This window comes from Monodelphis domestica, chromosome 4 (assembly GCF_027887165.1).
Source record: "Monodelphis domestica isolate mMonDom1 chromosome 4, mMonDom1.pri, whole genome shotgun sequence".
Taxonomy (NCBI): domain Eukaryota; kingdom Metazoa; phylum Chordata; class Mammalia; order Didelphimorphia; family Didelphidae; genus Monodelphis; species Monodelphis domestica.
The window spans coordinates 372301935-372321991 of NC_077230.1; the positions used below are offsets into that span (position 1 = coordinate 372301935).

At 37.3% G+C, this 20057-nt stretch overlaps 1 protein-coding gene across 10 annotated transcripts in view; it reads left to right on the forward strand.

The window, feature by feature from the left end:
- Positions 1-20057, forward strand: part of CCDC30 (coiled-coil domain containing 30) — a 156228-nt gene that overhangs the window by 42547 nt on the left and 93624 nt on the right. For all 10 annotated transcript variants that reach the window (XM_056795317.1, XM_007492928.3, XM_056795319.1 and 7 more), the window contains 2 exons: positions 7863-7942; positions 11879-12071. In XM_056795317.1, the coding sequence (XP_056651295.1) occupies positions 7863-7942; positions 11879-12071 (273 nt within the window). The remainder of the gene's footprint in view (positions 1-7862; positions 7943-11878; positions 12072-20057) is intronic.

A 20057-nucleotide genomic window follows, 5' to 3' on the forward strand; every position in this document is an offset into this window, starting at 1 on the left:
ATTTATTAAATCAATAGTCCTTTGACTTTCAATTTTATTAATTTCTCCTTTGATTTTTAGGATCTCTAATTTAGTCTTCATCTGAGGATTTTTAATTTGTTCACTTTCTAATTTTTTAATTTGCATGCCCAATTCATTGACCTCTGCCCTTCTTAATTTGATAATATATGAACTCAAGGATATAAATTTGCCCCTGAGTATTGCTTTGGCTGCATCCCATAGGTTTTGAAAGGATGTCTCATCATTGTCATTTTCTTCAATGAAGTTATTAATTGTTTCTATGATTTGTTCTTTAACTAACCAGTTTTGGAGAATCGTATTGTTTAATTTCCAATTAATTTTTGATTTGCCTCTCAATGTACCCTTACTAATTATTATTTTCATTGCATTGTGATCTGAGAAGGTTGCATTTATTATTTCTGCTCTTTTGCACCTGTTTGCAATGTTTTTATGCCCTAATACATGGCCAATTTTTGTGAATGTACCATGTGCTGCTGAAAAGAAGGTATATTCCTTTTTGTCCCTATTTATTTTTCTCCACATGTCTACTAACTCTAATTTTTCTAAGATTTTCTTCACTTCTCTTACCTCTTTCTTATTTATTTTTTGGTTTGATTTATCTAGTTTGGATAGAGGAAGGTTCAGGTCGCCCACTAGTATAGTTTTTCTATCTATTTCATCCTTGAGCTCCTCTAGTTTCTCCTTTAGAAATCTGGATACTATGCCATTTGGTGCATACATAATGAGTACAGATACTTCCTCATTGTCTATACTGCCTTTTATCAGATATTGCCCTATCTCTTTTAACTAGATTGATTTTTACTTTGTCTTTGTCAGATATCATGATTGCGACTCCTGCCTTCTTTTTATCAGTTCATGCCCAATAGATTTGGCTCCACCCTCTTACTTTTACCCTATGCATATCTACCTTCCTCATGTGTGTTTCTTGTAGACAGCATATGGTAGGATTTTGTATTCTAATCCACTCTGCTATTCGCTTGCGTTTTATGGGTGAGTTCATTCCATTCACATTCAGAGTTATGATTACTAGCTGTGTATTTCCCAGCATTTTGATTTCTATTCCTGGTCCTGCCTTTTCTTCTTTCACTATTTCCTTCTACACCAGTGTTTGTTTATAATCAGTCCCCCTAGTTCCCACCCTTATTTTACTTCCCTTTCTACCCCCCTCCCCTCTTATTCCCCACCTTATTTTCTGTAGTCTTTCTAAAATTACCCCCTCCTCCCTTGTACTGCTTCCTTCCCCACCACTCCGTTTGTTACCCTTCTGCTCCCCTATAGGGAGCAAATCTATTCTCTGTCCCAATGGATTGGATTGTTCTTCCCTCTTTGGGTCAATTTCAAAGCACATAAGAGTTGAGTATTTCCTATCTCTGACCTCTTTACCCTTCCAGTGTATTGATGTTCTCCCCCCTCCTGCCATGATCTTCTTTGTGACTTATAAATTTACCCCCATTTGTTTCTTTTCCCATTTCTTTTGGTATTAACCTCTTTTTTTAGGTCTAGTTGTGTATATATATATATAATATATATATGTACATATATACACACACATGTGTATGTATTTATGCATGCATATATCTATATACCTATTTATGTTTTGTCCTTTCATCCTATACAGTTTGTCACTGTTCCCTCTAAATGTAATTCTTTTAGTTGCCCAGGTGATAACAACAGTTGTTTTTTTTTTTTAAACCCTTACCTTCCATCTTGGAGTCAATACTGTGTATTGGCTCCAAGGCAGAAGAGTGGTAAGGGCTAGGCAATGGGGGTTAAGTGACTTGCCCAGGGTCACACAGCTGGGAAGTGTCTGAGGCCAGGTTTGAACCTAGGACCTCCCATCTCTAGGCCTGGCTCTCAATCCACTGAGCCACCCAGCTGCCCCCTATAACAACAGTTTTTAAGAGTTACCAATTTCATTTCTTATAGGTATACATATCATTTTAACTTATTGAGTCTCTAAAAAAATTTTTGTGTGTGTGTTGTTTTGTTTTGTTTTTCTTTTTTCCCTCTTTTTTAATTACCTTTTGATGATTCTCTTGAATTCCGTGCTTGGACATCAAATTTTCTGTTCAGGTCTGGTCTTTTCTTTACAAATTCTTGGAATTCTTCTATTTTGTTGAATGACCATACTTTCTCCTGTAAGAATATAGTCAGTTTTGCTGGGTACTTGATTCTTGGTTGTAGACCAAGTTCCCTTGCTATGCAGCCAGAACCTGTGTTATGCTCACTGTGGTTCCGTGGTATCTGAATGACTTCTTGGCAGCTTGTAATATTTGTAATATCTTTTCTTTGGCCTGATAGTTCTTGAATTTGGCTATAACATTCCTGGGTGTTGCCAGTTGGGGATTAAGTACAGGAGGTCATCTGTGGATTCTTTCAATCTCCACTTTTCCCTCTTGTTCTAGGCTATCAGGGCAGTTTTCTTGAATAATTTCCTTTACTATTATGTCCAGGCTTTTTCTTTGGTCATGGTCTTCTGGTAGACCAATGATTCTTAAATTGTTTCTCCTCGTATGGTTTTCTAAATCGTCTGTTTTGTGAATGAGATGCTTCATATTTTCCTCAATTTTTTCATTCTTTTCATTTTGTTTTATAGTGTCCTGCTGCCTTGTGAGGTCACTTGATTCCAGTTGTTGTATTCTGGTTCTTAAAGACTGGATTTCATCCCTGGCTTTTTGGCCATTCTTTTCCTTCTGGTCTAATTTTCTTTGAAGATCATCCTCTTTACCTTGTCTTTCATCTCCTTTGTCTCATCTTTCATCTTCTTTGCCTTATCTTTCATCTCCTTTGCCTCATTTTCCAGCTCCTTGATTTTGACTTTCAAGACACTATTTTCTCATTTTAGTTCAAGTACCTCTGTTTCCATATGACTTATCTTAGTTTTTAAATTATTTTCCCAATTGTCTTCAGCCTCTCTTAATTGTGTTTTGAGTTCTTCCACAGCCTGTATCCAATTCGCTGGGATTTCTGATTTATTGTTTGCTGATCTCTCCCCTTCTGTTCCGTTTGCTGAATAGAAACTGTCTATTGTAATTTCTTTCTTCTTTTTCTGTTGTTTGCTCATATTTACCCCTTCTTTGCTCCCCATATTTGTCTATGCTCTTGCTCCTCTCATTTTTTTTGGTTTTGGGGCTTTCTGCCAGTCTCCCCTCTTTGAACTTTGTCAGATCTCTCAGTGCAATCTCTGGGGAGGAGTGTTGGTTTCCCTTTCCTCTGGAGGCTTTTGATGGGATTAAGTTCAGCTGGGTTGGGCTATATGTGCTCTGAGGTCAAAACCTCCTGGAAGGCTGGAGCCAAATGGAAGGTCTCAGCCATCTCCTCTCTCCAGTTCTCTCCAGCTGCTTCTCCGCCACCTGCATTCGATGCTCTGAGCTTGGCACATCCCTGCCCACAAGGTACACCCTCTAGACCAGTGAGTTTGCCCACCCAGAGGTTCCTGTCCTTTCAGGAGGCCCAGCACTCTAGGCGGGAAGAGGTCCTGGCCTTCCTGAGCTCTGAGGACTCCTGATGGGATCAAGTTCAGCTGGGTTGGTCTGGATGTACCCTGAGGCCAAAACCTCTAGTAAGGCTGGAGCCAAATGGAAGAACCCAGCTGCCCAGGCTACCAGCTCTTCGATCTCTCTCCGGCTGCTTCCCTGCCACCTGTGTTGGAAGCTCTGAGCCTGGCACAGCCCTGCCCACAAGGTACACCCTCTGGACCAGCTCCTTTGCCCGCCCAGAGGTTCCCACTGCCGCTGGGGGCTCAGCACTCTAGGTGGGGGGAGGGGTCCTGGGATCTTCCTTTGGCCTTCCCCTTAAACCCGAGTGTTCTCGGATTCTGGTTTGGGGGGGGAGGCATACCTTTTGAATTGAGTCCGGCAGGAGGGTTCCCAGGCTCTGTCTTATTGTTAGGTTTGATTTTCAATCCCCTAGGAGTATTTAGTTTGTGGTCGGTAAGGAAGGGTTTTCAGAGGTCTGAACTATTGCTGCTCCTAAGCTGCCATCTTGACTCTGCCTCCTTCTGCAGTTCAGTCAGTAAATATTTTTAAGCATCTGTTATGTGCCAGGCACTGTGCTAAGCGCTTTATAAATATTCTCTCATTTGATCCTTACAACAACATTGAGAGGTAGGTGCTGTTATTTTCCCCATTTCGCAGTTGAGTAAACTGCGGCAGAGTGTTTAAGTGATTTTCCCAGGATAACACAGCCAGTACTGGGGGCTGGATTTAAACTCACATCTTCCTGACTCTAGGCTTATTGTGCTGCCTAGCTACCTCAGTATGTAGTTGGAATCTATTCTTTGCCTAGCTGTCTCTTTGCCAGTCAGAATATTAGGCATGAAACAAAGAGATTTGTCCAAGTCAAGGATGCTTTCTAGGTATCCCAGACAAGTAGTCATGTCCTTCCTAAGCTCTGGAGCCTTCCTTGGGTGTGATTCTCTGCAAACAACTAATTTGGCTCTGGGACCTTGTTGGCCAAGCCTAATTATCTCTTCTCAGCCAAGTATCCATCTTTCTTCCTCTTTTAATATTTTAGTTATCCATATTGTTATAAGGGCTTTGTTTTTCTTTCTTTTTCAGTTGTGTAGGAGAGAAAAAAGCAGATAATTGGAAAAAATGAGATTTAATTTAAAAATCTGAAAAAATACAAATCAAAATCTTCTGAAATCAATTCCAAATCATATCTAGCAAGTGTTTACAGCAAAGACAGGATACATTGTATATATACTAAAGGGTTTTTTAAGTGCAAAAAAAATTCTAATTTTTACTATTCTGACTAGGCAGTATGCTAAGTATTGGAGAGGCAAAACCAAAAGAGAATTTTCCCTCCCTTTGAGGAGCTTACATTATAGTGGAGAAGACAACATATACGTGTATAGGTTTTGTATGGAATAACAAATTGGATGCAAGGTCACTTTTGAGGAGATGAATCAGAAGCTGGGGGACCAGCAGAAACCTTCCACAGTCTTGAAGGAAACCAGGGATTCCAAGAGGCAAAGGCATAGGGATAGAAGAAAGTTCCAATATTATGTTTGCGGAATAGCAATATGCCAATCTGACTAGACTGTAAAGAGAATGGAAGACAGTCATGTAGAGCTAGCCTGCAAAGGCAGAAAGAGCCTGGATTGTGAAACCCTTTAAATACCAAACAGAGGAGTTTCTTTGTGATCTTAGAAGTAATAGGGAATCTCTGGAGTTTATTAAAGTACTGGGGGTGAGTGATATGGTTAGATCTGTTCTGACTCCTTCAGATAGATAACATTTATACATCCCTTTAAGGTTTGCAAAGTACTTCATAAATAACTCATTTTGTCTTCACAAAAACCATGAGAAGCTCTGAGGAAGATGCCATATTATCCCATTTTACAGATAAGGAAACTGAGGCAGAAGTTAACTAATTTGCCCATGGTCACACAACTAGCAAGCATCTAAGGCTGAATTTGAGTTCAGATCTTTCTAGCCCTGGACCCTCTCTTTATCAAATATGCCACTTACCTTCTTATATAGATAGAAAATTTTAAAGCACTTATTATGTGTCATACACTGATTTATGTGCTGGGAATACAAATACAAGTAAAAAGAAAGACCATCCCTGCCTTCACAGGTCTAATGGAAAATTGGGGGGGGGGTGTACAACTTGTGGACAACTTGCAAACAACTATATACAAACAAGCTATAAACAGGATAAATTGGAAATGATTGAAAGAAAGCACTAGAATTAAGAGGCCTCGGGAAAGACTTCATGTAGAAGATTGGATCTTAGCTGATTCTTCTTTTAGGAAACTAGGAATGCTAAGAGGCAAATAAGAGGAAGGACAACATTCAAGGCATGGGGACAACTGGTGATAAAACCCATAGTTAGAAAATATAGTACCTTGTGCAAGGAACAGTAGGGAGGCCAGAGTCACTGGATCACAGAGTATGTGGCAGAATGTGATGAGAATTTATTTACTTTTTATATACTGTATTATTTTTATACCAGGATCTTGGAGTATAAAGGTTATATTAGGGAGAATTCCTGAGCCAGGTTTCAGGAACTGGCTCTATTCAGTCTATAGATTTTAAAATTCTCTTTGACCTAAGGAATGTGGTCTTTTCACAGACTTGGTCTGATAGGTATAAAGTTCTATAATACTTCTCCTGAGGACAGTGTGAAACCTTGCCTGTCAGTTTAGAGATAGGCTGAAGAGCTGAAGGACCACCTTTTAATTAGTTATCACCAATAAAAGATATCTCATGGTGTTCAAGGAGAGGCGGAATAATGTGCTCCAAATATATATATATATATATATATATATATATATATATATATATATATGTATGTATGTATCTGGTCCAGGTTTTTCTGTTTGGCTTATGATGATTGAGAGAGTTATTTTGCCAGAATTAGGATGTCTTAACTAGTCAATAACTAATTGTAAAATTAAGAAAAACCAGTTTGGAGATCATTTTAATCGCCACAATAATGAAAGTGTGAGAAGACTGGAAAAGTAGGAAGGGATCCAATTATAAAAGGCTTTACAAGCCAAATGTAATTTTATATTTGATCCTGAAGAACCTAGAGCCACTGGAGTTTATTGAATGGAGGAGGAGGAAGAAGATAAGTAGTGGCAGTGGTCAGACTTGTACTTTAGAAAGATCCACTTGGGAAATATATTTTGTGTGATAATACATATATAACCCAGGTTGAATTGCTTGTCAGCTCCAGGAAGGAGGAAGGAAGAAAGGAAGGAGACAATATGTATCATATAACTTATGGAAAACTTATGTGGAAATGTGTTATTAAAATGAAAAATTTTTTTAAAAATAAAAAGATCTATTTGACAGCTTAGCAGAGGATAGGAGGTGGAAGAGACTCGAGGCAAGGAGGCCAAACAGAAGGCCATTGCATCAGTTCAGGTGTGAGGAGATGAGAGCCTACTTCAGGGTGGTAGCAGTGTCAGAGGAGAGGATGCATATGCAAGAGAGGTGAGGAAGGTAAAATCCACAGACCTTGACAACAGATTGGATATGGCATAAATGGAGGATGCTGTGAGAGAATGAAGAATGAAGATGACACCTATGTTTCAAACTTGACTATCTGGGAGGATAGTGCTACCCTTGATAATAAGAGGGAAGTTAGGAAGAAGACAGGATTTTGAAGAAAAGATGATGAATTCTGTTTTGGACCTATTGTATTGAACCCAAAAAGGACCTAAAGAGATGGTCTGATGCATCTTGGGCAAGTCCTGGTTTGAAGAGGAGAGCCTGAGACCTGGCATGAGTGCTTCCTCAAGTGGAGGTTTGAGGAGGAACTCCCCAGAAGGAGAAAGAGACCATAGGGATAAAAATTATTACCAGTGTGAGGACATTGGAGCAGAAGAGGAAAGATGGTCTAGGCATCACAAACTGGTCCAGGTCAAAAGAGAACAAAATCTACTCACTTTTAATCCATATTTTCCTTATCCAAACATTCAATCCTTAATAAGGTAAATTAGTATATTTCAGATGTAACTATCAAGTTACAATATGTCCAACACAGCATTCATCATCTTTTCTTCCAAACCCTGGCTTCTTCCTTACTTCCATCCCAGAGAGCAGAGCTTGAGTGAGAATGAAGAAATTGAGGTCCTTGTACAGAGTGGTGACATTAGAGTCTTCATTTTGCATTTATTTTGTGTGTTTATGTATGGACACAGGATCTCCTGATAGAATGTAAGCTCCTTGAGGGCAAGGGTATTTCCTTTTTGTCTTTGCATTCCCAGCACCTAATAGTGCCTAACACATAATACATACACATTTAATGAGGGCTTAGTAATTGATTCGTGTTTATGACAATCTGTGCTGCCATAACTTATTTATTTTTTTAAATGTATTTGGCAGGATAAAAAGAAAGAAATTATGCCCGAAGACAATTATGAAACAGAAAGAAATAAAAAAAGCGATGAGACATTCCATAAAAGGTGAGCTATGTGAATGAGACAAGAATAAACTTCTCATATACTTTTTCCCCCATCCCACATTGCAGTCAGTAGCTAGTCATGAAAAGGGAGGGGGTTTCCTGTCTTTATTTCCTCTTGCTTCTTTTATAACTCATAGGAAAAAGGATGATTAAGGGCAAGGGGCAGGTAATCTTTTTGCTTTTTCCTTCCTGTTGCCCCACAGGAACTGCAAGGCCATCTCTTATAACCCTAGTAAATTTCATGCCTTCCCACAGTGTTCAGTCTGGAACATTGTAGATAATGTCCATAGCAACCAAACATGTGTCCCGGATAGGACCATACATAGACTACAGTTTGGGCTCAGTAAGTACTTGTCAGGGCCTGTTCATGAGTAGGTATTATCATTTAAACCTAATAATTGAAAACCCCTTAAATATATGTTTTTAAAAATTCATAATAATAGTAATGACTCAAATTTATTTAACATTTTAATGTTTATAAGGTGCATTCCTTACAAAGGCCTCTGTGAAATGGGCAGTTCAAGTACCATTCTTATTTTACAGAGCTGAGATTTATAGAGGGAGAGTACCTGCCTGGCCTAAGCTCAGACTGCTAGCAGGCATCACCTTGATTTCCTGATTCTTCACTCAAACATACTCTCTTTTTATGAGAAGAAAGAGTTTGCTATAAATGTTACATTTAGGCATTTGATGAAGTCCTATATGGAAACGTTTCCCCTTTAATCCTTATCTGTTAAAGTAGTAGTGATACAGTAAGACAGAATATAAAAATGGCAGATTGATTTACTTAAGTGGTTTACTTTGTGATAACTATGTCTTGTCTTTGACAGTGGAACTACATACTGCCGCTCCCCATCCTTTCACACATTAATTTTGCTTGAAAGAACAACCACAGCTCATTCATAAAAATTCTGAGACTAGATAGCCATGTGAAAGATCGTTTTAGTCCATTTTCCTGTTTTCAGAGTAAGTGGCATCTAAGTCCTGGTGGAGAAATGAAAATAGGTTTCTTTTTCAAAGACCTTCCTATAGAAAAAAATATGCAACTTTCCTTAGTAACCTTTTTAATGTTTTTTTTTTCTTCATTGTTCAAAAAATCTAGTGTGTATATTAGCTCAATCCTTCATACTTTGGTTTAAATCTATTTTCTCTTATTTGTCACTATTTTCTAAAATTTTATTAAAATCAATAAACAGCAAGAACCCTTTATATTGACTCCTCAGTAACTGTGAATAGTTTCATTTTGGTCACAAAGAGGAATAGGTTTATTATACAATGAAATGACTATTAAGGAAAAGTCTGTCATTTCTCTGTATTTAAAATTAGGATGGCATGTCTTGAAAAAATCTCACAGCTTACAATTTTGGGGTAAAAATAAGCTTCTTTGTTATTATAAACCAGGACAGGTAGAGGCACCAATTGTAAGCCAGTTGGCTTACAGAGAAAATTGTCTTGCAAGTGGGCTATCATTATAAACAATTTTAATGAAGAAGGAAAAATGAAGGGTATTTAGTCTGGATTACAAGCCTTTATTAAGTTCACAGTGTCCTCAAAAAGGAGATATGAGGACAGAATATGTTGTTCTCATATAAAATTCTATAAGGTTCCTTTTAGAGCTAAGAGGAACCCTGGTGATAAGAAGAGTAGGCAAGAGAGGCCTTGCAAGCAGTCCAGTACAAAGATAAGTCTGAATGCAGAGGAGTAGGAATGGCTATACACATTATTCTGAAATGGAGACTGGCCTAGGGATGGAGTCACTCATGTCAATTACAGAGGCTCTTCCTTGAACCTGCATAGGATGAGGAGGCTTAAGTTGATCCTGCTTGAAGGCAAGACATGGTTGTGAACTAGATGACCTTTTTTGATCCACTTTGTTCAGAGCAATAGGAGGAAGTAATTAAAATTATCTTGGGTAAAAGACTTTTCTTTACACAAATGCTTAGTTATGTGTTTTTGGGGTAAAGAGCTTGTGCTATCAAAAAGTGAAAGCTAAGTCATTGAAGGATCGGAAGCAATAATGATGTTAAATGATTACAATGAAAATATAGTGCACTATTTCTTAGCTTGGCCACATATCATACTGTATTGCATATGCTCATCCTTTTCTCCCACTTTGTCCCTGAAATATTCTTAATGACTTGTGGAGGAACACTTGGGTACTTAATGCATTCTTTGTTATTTACCCCATCTTTGTTTTCTAGTAAAGAGATGCTAGAATTTTTTTAGGTAAAGTGTGTCTACCCCTAACCCTCATGAAATCAAATATACTGTCAGACAGACAGATGGCTTAAATGCCTTGACAAGGTAAATTATTTGGATATGGATGTACAAATATAGAATTAGCTTTGCTATATCATCCTATTTAGAATCATCCATTGATCAGAATTTAAAAATTGCTATAGATAAGTCAATAAGTAGTAAGTATTTATTGAATAATATTAACATGACTAATATTGAATTAAGTAATGTATATCCAGATGGTCAAGAATTCAATACAATTTTATTGTTCTTTATTATAGTTTCTCCAGTGTCTCAAATAATTTGGTAGCAATTTAGGTATTAAGTGTTGTACCTTGTATAATACTAGCAAATTGAAGATGTAAATAATGTTTGAATTGAATCAAAGTTAGGAGCTAGTATTCAACATTCAACATTCAACACTGAATAATTGCTTTTTTTATCTATTCAGAAAGTATACTGGAAAAAATGTACCTATTAGTACACTATGCAAGGGTACTAAATATTTGATAAAATACAAAAGTTTCAGAGCCTGGATTAGAAATAAAGGCCACCCGATTTACATTTGGCACTTTCTCTATTTGGAGTGGCATGTTGTCCTTGCTGAAGATGACCACAAATGTCCTGTGGGGGAAAGACAATGCCTTGCTTCCATTTAATTAAACTTTTAATGTAGGAAAATGTTAAATCATAGAACAATATATTCTCATGCTTTAATGGGCTATGAGAAAATGCAACAAGTTTTTGCCAGAAATTTTTTTATTGAAAAAGATTCTATTTAAAAATCTCGACATCATAAAGTTCTAAGCTTATCTAATTCCTCAGAGGAAATGAGACCTTTTACAACTTGAGTTATCCATGGGGTTGTGCTACTTAGCTCTAATTTCATGAATATTAAGCAATTTCATTCTAGCCTACTCTCTGAAATGGCTGGCAAATAATTTAGCCAGCTACTTGAGAAAACAAGGCAAATTTGGAGGCAGTGTGGCTTTCTGCTGCCTAGTATGGTTTAAATTGATGACTACTCTAAACTTTTATCTGAGATAGAAATAATATAGAGGCAAATTGTGGGTGCTTTTTCAGAATTATAAACTAAACAACTTACCTGGGGTAACTGTGGTCTATCTTGGATTGCTATTCTTTGAATCTGAAATTCTAAAGTTCTAGATTCTAGGGGACACAAAAGCTACTGTGGGTTTTAAAATTAATATTCAATAACTATTATATTTTAAAGTGTTATTAATAATAACTAAAGTAAAAAGAACTACCTAAAGCTAACCTGCTCACTAAAGAAGAGAGAAAGAGGGCAGGAGCTACAGAACTTATAAAACAATAATGTGACCAACACAAAAGTGCACAAGGGGGAAAGCATTCTGGGTAATCCAGAAAGGAATTTTGAGCAATGTAGTTTTAGAGGTTCAAGAATTTTCAACTATATACTTACTACCTAAGATTTCTCTTACATTGCTTCTCTTACAGTCCATTCATCAGTAATAAGCAATAATGAATCTATAAGGGTAATATTAGGTACACTCAAGGAATGACTCATTCCTTCCCCCAGGGGAAATGGAAAAGATGCCTGCATTATCATTAGCACATAGTAGTGGTATGATCACATTAAAAACTAGACATTTGAACTTTATATGAGGCTACCTTGTTCTTGGTGTAATTGCATTAGGTCCCTCCATTTTTGTTATAGATGTAAAAAGATGATTGAAGACCAAAAGTGCAAGCATACAGACCTTCTCCACAAGTTCCAGAAGTTTGAGCATGAACATGAATATTTAGTGGAACGGAATGAAGAATTAGAACTTTTTCTGGGAGAGATTCAAAATCAAACCAAGGAAGAGAGAAAACATTTCGAATATCATATTGAAAAACTACAAAGAAAAGTATGTCAGAAAAGAAAAAAAATGCACATAGTATTTTCACTTGGCTCAGTAATACTATAACCGTTTTCTGAAAGATCACCCTCACCTTAAGGCCTGCAGCCTCAGATTTCTAGGGATGAGCTTCTTCATGGATTCCAGGAAAATTTTGCCCATGACTTCTTAATGTATTCTAAACCTTGTTGGTCTTTAAACTTGGGCTCAAAATACTAAGCTTTCAAGGGCCTTTATGGCCCTTCAGCCAGTTTGGCTTCTGGGTTCAGAGATCTGCTGTGTTTAATCACTGATTACTTTTTCACTGCCTTTTGCCACTGCTAACATTCCTGGGTCCTCTTCCATTAGTTCCTCTCCCCCTTTAATTCTCCCCATTATATTACATTCTATACTGTGTGTGTGTGTGTATGTTTTTAAGGTTTAGCCAAAAGAAGAAAAAATACAAGGTATGCAAGGATAAAGTAACCAAATTTGCATGTAAACCCCCCCCAACATCCATTAGAAACTGATGATTCCATAGCCCAGGGATCCCCAAACTACAGCCTGCAGGCCATATGCAGCGGCTCCCTGAGGCCATTTATCGCACTTTGGAAGGGGCACCACAAAGCAAGGAGTCACTCACATACAGTACTACTTCTGGTGACATAATCCTTTGCTTGGTGCCTTGTTCTGAGAGTAACTGAACAAGAACGAGGCGCTGTGCAAAGGATTATGTGGCTGCACAATGGAACTTGTCAGCATAGTGAGTGGCAATCTGGGGGAGGGGATTCTGCACTGTGTATACTGCTGCCTGGTATAGTGGTGGCAGTGATGGGCCTGTGCAAGGTGTAACAGGCCCAGGACTGCCTCCAGTCATGTGCATAGGAATTTGTTCAGAGTTTTTTTAATAGTCCGGCCCTCCAATGGTCTGAGGGACAGTGAACTGGTCCCCAGTGTGAAAAGTTTGGGGACCCCTGCCATAGCCTATTAATTTGTCTTAACCTATGGTTCCTATCTGAATTTTTTATTATAATCATAGATCCCCCTGGTACCCTGGAGTATCCTCTTGCCTTCATATGAGAATGTCATCTTTCTTCCTTGAACACCCCCAGTCAATTTGGTATTCTTCTATGTGGGTACTATAGATAAAACTCAGTTCTGTTATCCATTCTGTAATTATACTCACAGCTAAATTGGCTTCTTAACTACTGCTAGGTGACTTTTGTTGTTCCAGATACAGGAGAGAAAAAGAAAAATGTATATTATATATTTTTCGAAAATTTTGAGAGCCAAATTCTTTCCCTCCGTCTACTCCCTCCTTCACCCTTTAAAAAGGCAAACAATATGCTACTCATTATGCATGTGAAGTAATGCAAAATATATTTTTATATTAGCATTGCTGCAAAAAAAAGGCTAGGAAAATAAAATGAAAAACAATATATATCAATCTACATTCCATAATATAAATTGTTACACTTGTTCTCATAACCCCTGAAATCGTTCAACTCCATATTCAATTTATCTCTAAGGATAACACAATCTCATACTAGAGATGGACATGGCACCAAGTGCTCAGGTTAACTTTGGGAGCTTTGCATTTCTTGTGGATCAAACCTCACTCAGAAATATGAGGGAAATTTCTTAACTGGATAGATTGTATCTATTCCAATTCTTCAAAGACCTGTGATTTCATTTTTTTTTGCCTACTTCCTCCTCAGACACATTTAGGGCCTTTGTAAATTTAATAGAGATGGTTTGGGGAAGTTTTTTATTGGCTTAAAATTTATCACTCTATAATATAGATTCCACATCCATAAGCCTACTGCCTTACCATATCAAAAGGAAAGAAATTATTGTCTAGGAAATGTCTCTGTAAAAGGCATTTTAGTCAAGGAGCACTTTTTCCTCCTTCCTTTTTAGTGGAGACGGGTGTAGGGAGGACTTAGGGAGTGGGCAGAATGACTGGTACTAATTCTTCTTAACCATACCTTTTTACTCATTGAGTCAGTCTCAGAGAAGACATTTTATCTCTAATCCCTTTACCCTGTCTCCTGGGTAGAGTAGAAGACTAGAGAAGGCCCCAAGGTTTTTAATTAAAAAGATTTGAGCCCAAGATCAGGGTGATGGTTTCCTGTGGCTCTTTTTCACTATAAAATTAAAAATCTTAGATTACAGATTATTTCTAAAACTCATAAAAAGTTTCAAGCCCTTAGATGATCTCTTTGATTAACAGCCAGTTTTCTAGCCGGTTGAATCCTGTTATCCATTGACTTTCACCCTAATTCACCCACTATAGCAAAGATTAATTCAGGATATAATAAAATTACCATCTTTATCGAGCAAGACACCATTGAAATATAGGCAACTAGCTGACAAATTTAAAAGGCCAGAGAAACACTTTATAGCAAATAATGTTGACTGTATAGAGCCATCAACAGAACACCATGATCCCTGAAGCTTTTCTGAGTAGACATAGTTCTTTGATTTCCTACTGGGTTCGCTTTCTAAGATGAGCAGCAAACTAGGGAAGGAAAGAAGCTCCAGCTGCTACAGGGACTAGTCAGTCTCCCAGAAAACATCCTCCATCTGTTGCTGTCTGTAAGCTCTTATCTTCCTTTCAAGTAGTTAGTTACCAAGCCATTCCAAACCCAATCACATAATAGTTCTATCTATCCTGGGATTGTGAAGAAGCAATTCCCAAGGTCCCTTAGCGAATTACCCACCCTCACAAGGTCACCAGTTCAGGGCTTTCTCTGACCATTATTTTCTCCAGTGCCTCTAGTAAACGTGGTATTTGCAATCATAGAGTAGAGAATCAGAATCTATAGCAGCTCTTAAGTAAATAAGAATGATTAACTCAGCATTCCAGGTAATCACCTCAGAGTGCCATCAACAAATGTACAATAGACATAGCCTAATGCAAAACCTCACTTGACAGGTTACCTCTATGACTACAAGTCTAAACTATGTTCAGGATATATTTCATATGTACATGTCCCAGAAGTAGGCATATAATAGTAATATCATTAGATTTACAAAAGAGCAAAATATATAAATCAGCATGCAGAAATAAAGCTAGGCATAGTTAATAGATTAATGTAACTATAGTAGTAGTCTCTCGGTAACCGAGGATGACGATTGTCTTTGTGCATTTTTGTGCACAAAGACACTTGTGCGTGAAGATTTAAGTGGAAAAGTCGATGCACAGAGACAGTCCCACTCTCACGGTGCTGGAAGCCTGGGTCCATTGGCACGAATGTAACTATAATATAGTTTATTAAAGCAGAGCACATTAACGTGATCAAGAAAATAAAAGCATACTTAAATGTGCAATTATTAACATGTGCATTAGTGAACATATGCAGTTATTTGCACATCACACATTACATGAGTAAATATTAGCATTATATGACTACATTTGGAATGTTTCACTAGTTTAACCTGGGACATATAAGTTAGTCTGGTTACTGACCAGATATTCCTTTGTTCTCCTATAGTCTGCTGACATGTGTTCCCCCCATATCTGTGCTAGTTGATGTATGTTGATGTCATAGTCTTTATAAGAACTATAATCTTCTCTATTTGATCTTGTAGAGGGCCAAGGCTGGCAAGGAGTGTTACTATATGTGGAGGGGTGTATGACCATAGGAGTCTCTGTAGCCAAAGTACTAGAAAGAAGATATTGACTCTAGGATTTGCCTTCTTCCATTATTTGGACTATTTGTGGGGCTGTAGAACACAGTCATCCTCACTTGAAATGTCTCTCTTATAGGTTTTTGTTTTTTTCAACAGTCTCCTATTAAGTGTCTGCCAACTGAGTATTCCTAAATCTCCAACTGTCTATCATTAATTAGTCCTAGGTGATAGTGTTGAATTGTCTTTGCAGGGTCCCCACCTGTCTCTGGGGCCATTTTGCCACAAGGCAAATTACCTAGGCTCTCCATAAAGAAGTATGGGGTAGTTTTCCAATGGTGTATTAATTTGTGTCACCAAGATTTTTTTTAAACCCTTACCTTCCATCTTGGAATCAATACTGTATATGGGTTCCAAGGCAGAAGAGTGGCAAGAGCTAGGCAATGGGGGTCAAGTGACTTGCCCAGGGTCACACAGCTGGGAAGTGTCTGAGGCCAGATTTGAACCTCGGACCTCCCATCTCTAGGCCTGGCTCTCAATCCACTGAGCTATCCAGCTGGCCCTTCACCAAGATTTTTCAGCAAAACTCTGTCACCTTTTTTAAAATCTTGACAACTTGGGTATTATATTGTAATTTGTTTCTTTTAGCTTTCTTCTGGACTAAAATTATAACTAGTTAACAAGCTTCCTTCAGCTTCTTGATCAGTTAAAAGATTTACTCATTATGAATGATCGCAGTCTTTCTGTCTTTGGAAAATCCAAAACCATCAGCAATTAGGGTGTAAAATTAGCAGCAGCATTTCTGATGGAATGTCATTTTTTTCAAAGGATCCTGGCAAAAATATTTCTCTCATAGTACTTTAGCCTGATTCATGTTTAGGCACACCTGTGTATATCTTATGAAATCACCACCAATATGTGGCTTATATTCTTGCTGTTTCATTCCATTAAATGCAGATAAGTTCCAAAGGTTCACCAATATTTATATTCAATAAATATTCACATGAACCTATAGCACTTTTTTTTGCACACAACTAGCATAAGCCTTATTTCCATATATCTAGTCATCTTAAGGCCTATAAAATCTATTTCTTACCAGTTCTAGAATCCTTTTTTAATCCATATGCCCAAAGTTATATAAATCCTTCATGAGTTTAGAGTAATTTGGAGTGTGGGGGGGTAACAATAGCTACTTCCTGATATCATATTTGGGAAAGTGTCAGTTTGGTGCATTGCACGGCTCAAATGTCTGTCATTATCTTAAAGACTGATACTCTGAAATTTTGTTTCCAATTTTATTGATCCTCATGTTGAGTTACTGCTGGCAAGTCACTGAATTGTCCTGGATTTGAGCATAATAGAACTAAAAAGTTCAAGGAATTGTAAGCAGTTGAGTGGCAAACACTAAGATTAAAGAGCTAGAGTTTGGTTTTTGCTCTTGTTTTTAAAATAAATTGATATATTTTATCTTAATATGATACTTTCTACTGTAAAGGTTAAAATTATGGGTAAGACTGAACGTAATAATTATATTTGGTCACTAAGGATTTTACTTATAAAATCCTAATAAAACACCTAAACTCAACTGGAAATTTTATGGTGAATTAATTGATATAGTGGTGGAGATTAAGAAGAAAGAAGAAGGAAGGGGCTAGTACTGGGCGGGAAGATTAGGAGATCTAGAAAGTAAGGTTTTTGAGTGTGAAGGAGGGAAGAATCATCCTGACCTCCAAAGGGGCTCAGCTAAGATGCCTGAACCTGAATCAGCTCAAGGGAAAAACTCACCACCAACACTCCAAGATGTCGAAACGCCTAGCACACTCTCAGCCAGAGTCGCCTCTCCAAGGGAAAGAGAGAAGAGAGAGGAAGTGACATGCCTTATATATATGATTTTACATCACTTTCCTGCATCTCATTTGTACCAATGATAGTTTAGCTTGTCTTAGGATAGCCCAAGGGTCTGTTGCCTTTTTCTCAGATACTTAATCTTTGAGTTTGGTGCAGACCTTCCTAATCTTGTTAAACTAAGAAGAAAGGTGGAGAAAATGTGGATTTCCCAAGACCTGATTCTGTTATTCCAAGTATCTCTATTGTTATTGATCAGGAAATAGCTAAATCAAATCTTCTAAAGTACAGTCTGATTAGGGTGTAGTAATTTTAAAATTCACACTACCAACACCTCCACAAAACTCCTTTACAAAGAACATTTTCCAAGAAAATTTTTTTGTTCTGAGTTACTAACAGAATGGAGGAATGAGTCCTTTAATTTTGGAAGTTTGGTACTACCATTGATCATTGTAATTGACCAGAGTTTGATTGCCTCTCCATGCTACCTTTAATTATATTTCAGTTATTATATATATATAGTACTTTTGGCTACTCTTTCTTCACTCTGCATCTGGTTGTTTGTCTTACCGTCTTTCTTAGATTATTTCATAATAGTTATAATATAAAATTATGATATTTAGATTTCATTGTGTTCATATACAAATAATTTAGTCACATGTCCTCAATTTTTTATCACATATTTTATTTATCTTTCTTTGTTGCAAATAAGGCTGCTGTGAATCTTTTTTCAAAATGTGTTTTTGTTTTATTTTATGGCTGCCAAAAATCTTCTTGGAATATGATCCCAATAGTAAGATTTCTGTGTTTGAATATCAACAATTAATATCTTTTCTTGCTTAATTCCAAATTGTTTTCTGGAACACATGAGCAAGTTCATAGCTCTACCTGTATGCAGGCCCACAGCCAGTCCAACAATGATTTTTCTTTCTTTCTTTTTTTTTTTTGCTTCATTGCTAACTTGTGATATAGTATAAGATTGAGGAATGGTATCTTAGTGTTATGCTTATTCATTTCTCAGTTTGTTTGTGGTTTGAACATTTTTTCAGGTGGCTATGATTTGTGTTTCTTTTGAAAACTATTGTTTAATTCTTTGACCATTTATCTTTTGGGGAATGTCTCTTATCCTTATCTATTTGTGTCAGTTTCCTATAGATTTTAGATGTCAGCCTTTTATCAGAGATCTAACATTTATATTTGAAAATACTATTCAAATATGGGTTTCTTATAGTAGAGATGATAGTTTCAACTTTAACAATCTTGTGGCACCAAAGTCTCTTATACATGCCCCTATTGAGGTCTACTGTCTTTCCTGTGTGTGGCCTTCCTGGCTGAATGTGGAACACTCAGAGCATTGAATTCTGAGCTGTTACCCTCTCCCCTGAGCCGTTGGTGTCTACCCCAAGCCGATAAGACAAATTGCCCAGCAAGGGCACTGACCCTCCTCTTTGTTTTCTCTGCTGAAAGGTGAGGTGGGCTGCCTTCAGCTACACTTCAGAGATTATGATAACCCACTGCTATCCATTCTTTGCTGCCCTTTTGCCAAATTTTTCTTCTTATTCTTATCCTTTGGCCTCCTATACCTATACTTAGAATGCCAAAGTTATCTTTGAATATTCTTTCTTTTTACAATTTTTTCCTTTTTGAGTCAGTGTTTTCCCTATATGTTCTCCATGTGTCTCAGTCAATGTAATGATGAGATTGAAGTAAATATATGTAGTCATTGAATACCCAGAGTGTGGTCAAGATGGAGCAAAAATTAAATCTAAAGAACCTAGATAATTAGAGCTGAAAAGGCCCTTAGAGATCAACTAGTTGAATTCTCTTGTTAAAGAGATGAGGAAACTGAGACCCAGAGGATGTTAACGAATCACCTGAGGTTCCACAGTAAGTTAATGCCAGAATTGAGATTAAAGCCCAGTGGCCTTCCCATTATAACACACTGGAGATTTGCAGAAGCATCTCCCAGTACCTCTGCTATCTGATTGGGGGTGGAGGGGGAAAGGACGTTGTCACAATGAAAATAATATCCTTTTAATAATCAAACTAAATTGACATCAATAATATTTTGAAATACTTGGCCATGCCATTGGCTTGTCTTAGATTATAGTATTTTAACAATTTTTAACAATTATATTTTAGTAATAATTTTTTTAAAAACAGCATTTTTTTAGGGATTAACTTTTCCCCTTGTTCTCATGCATTAACTGAAATTTTTTCCCTCCATGTTATTAATGCTGAAATACTATGTAAGTCCTATTCTGATGCCTCATGGAGGTGACTTTGAGCGTCTTGAAGACTTTTCCAGTGGATTACAAGGCCCAATCAAGCTGGAAAGAATTGTGAATGGGCTGGAGGACTGTGGCTTTTGTTTGAGAGCCATCCTAGCTAAATTCAGAGAGGCTTATCATTAGAAGGTTTGCCACTAGGTTAAGGATAGTTTTGGCCATAGCAGCTAAGGCATGGAGGGTTTATAATCTGCATATCTACACTGATGAAATCATGGATCATTGAAGTATTATTATTGAAAATGAGATT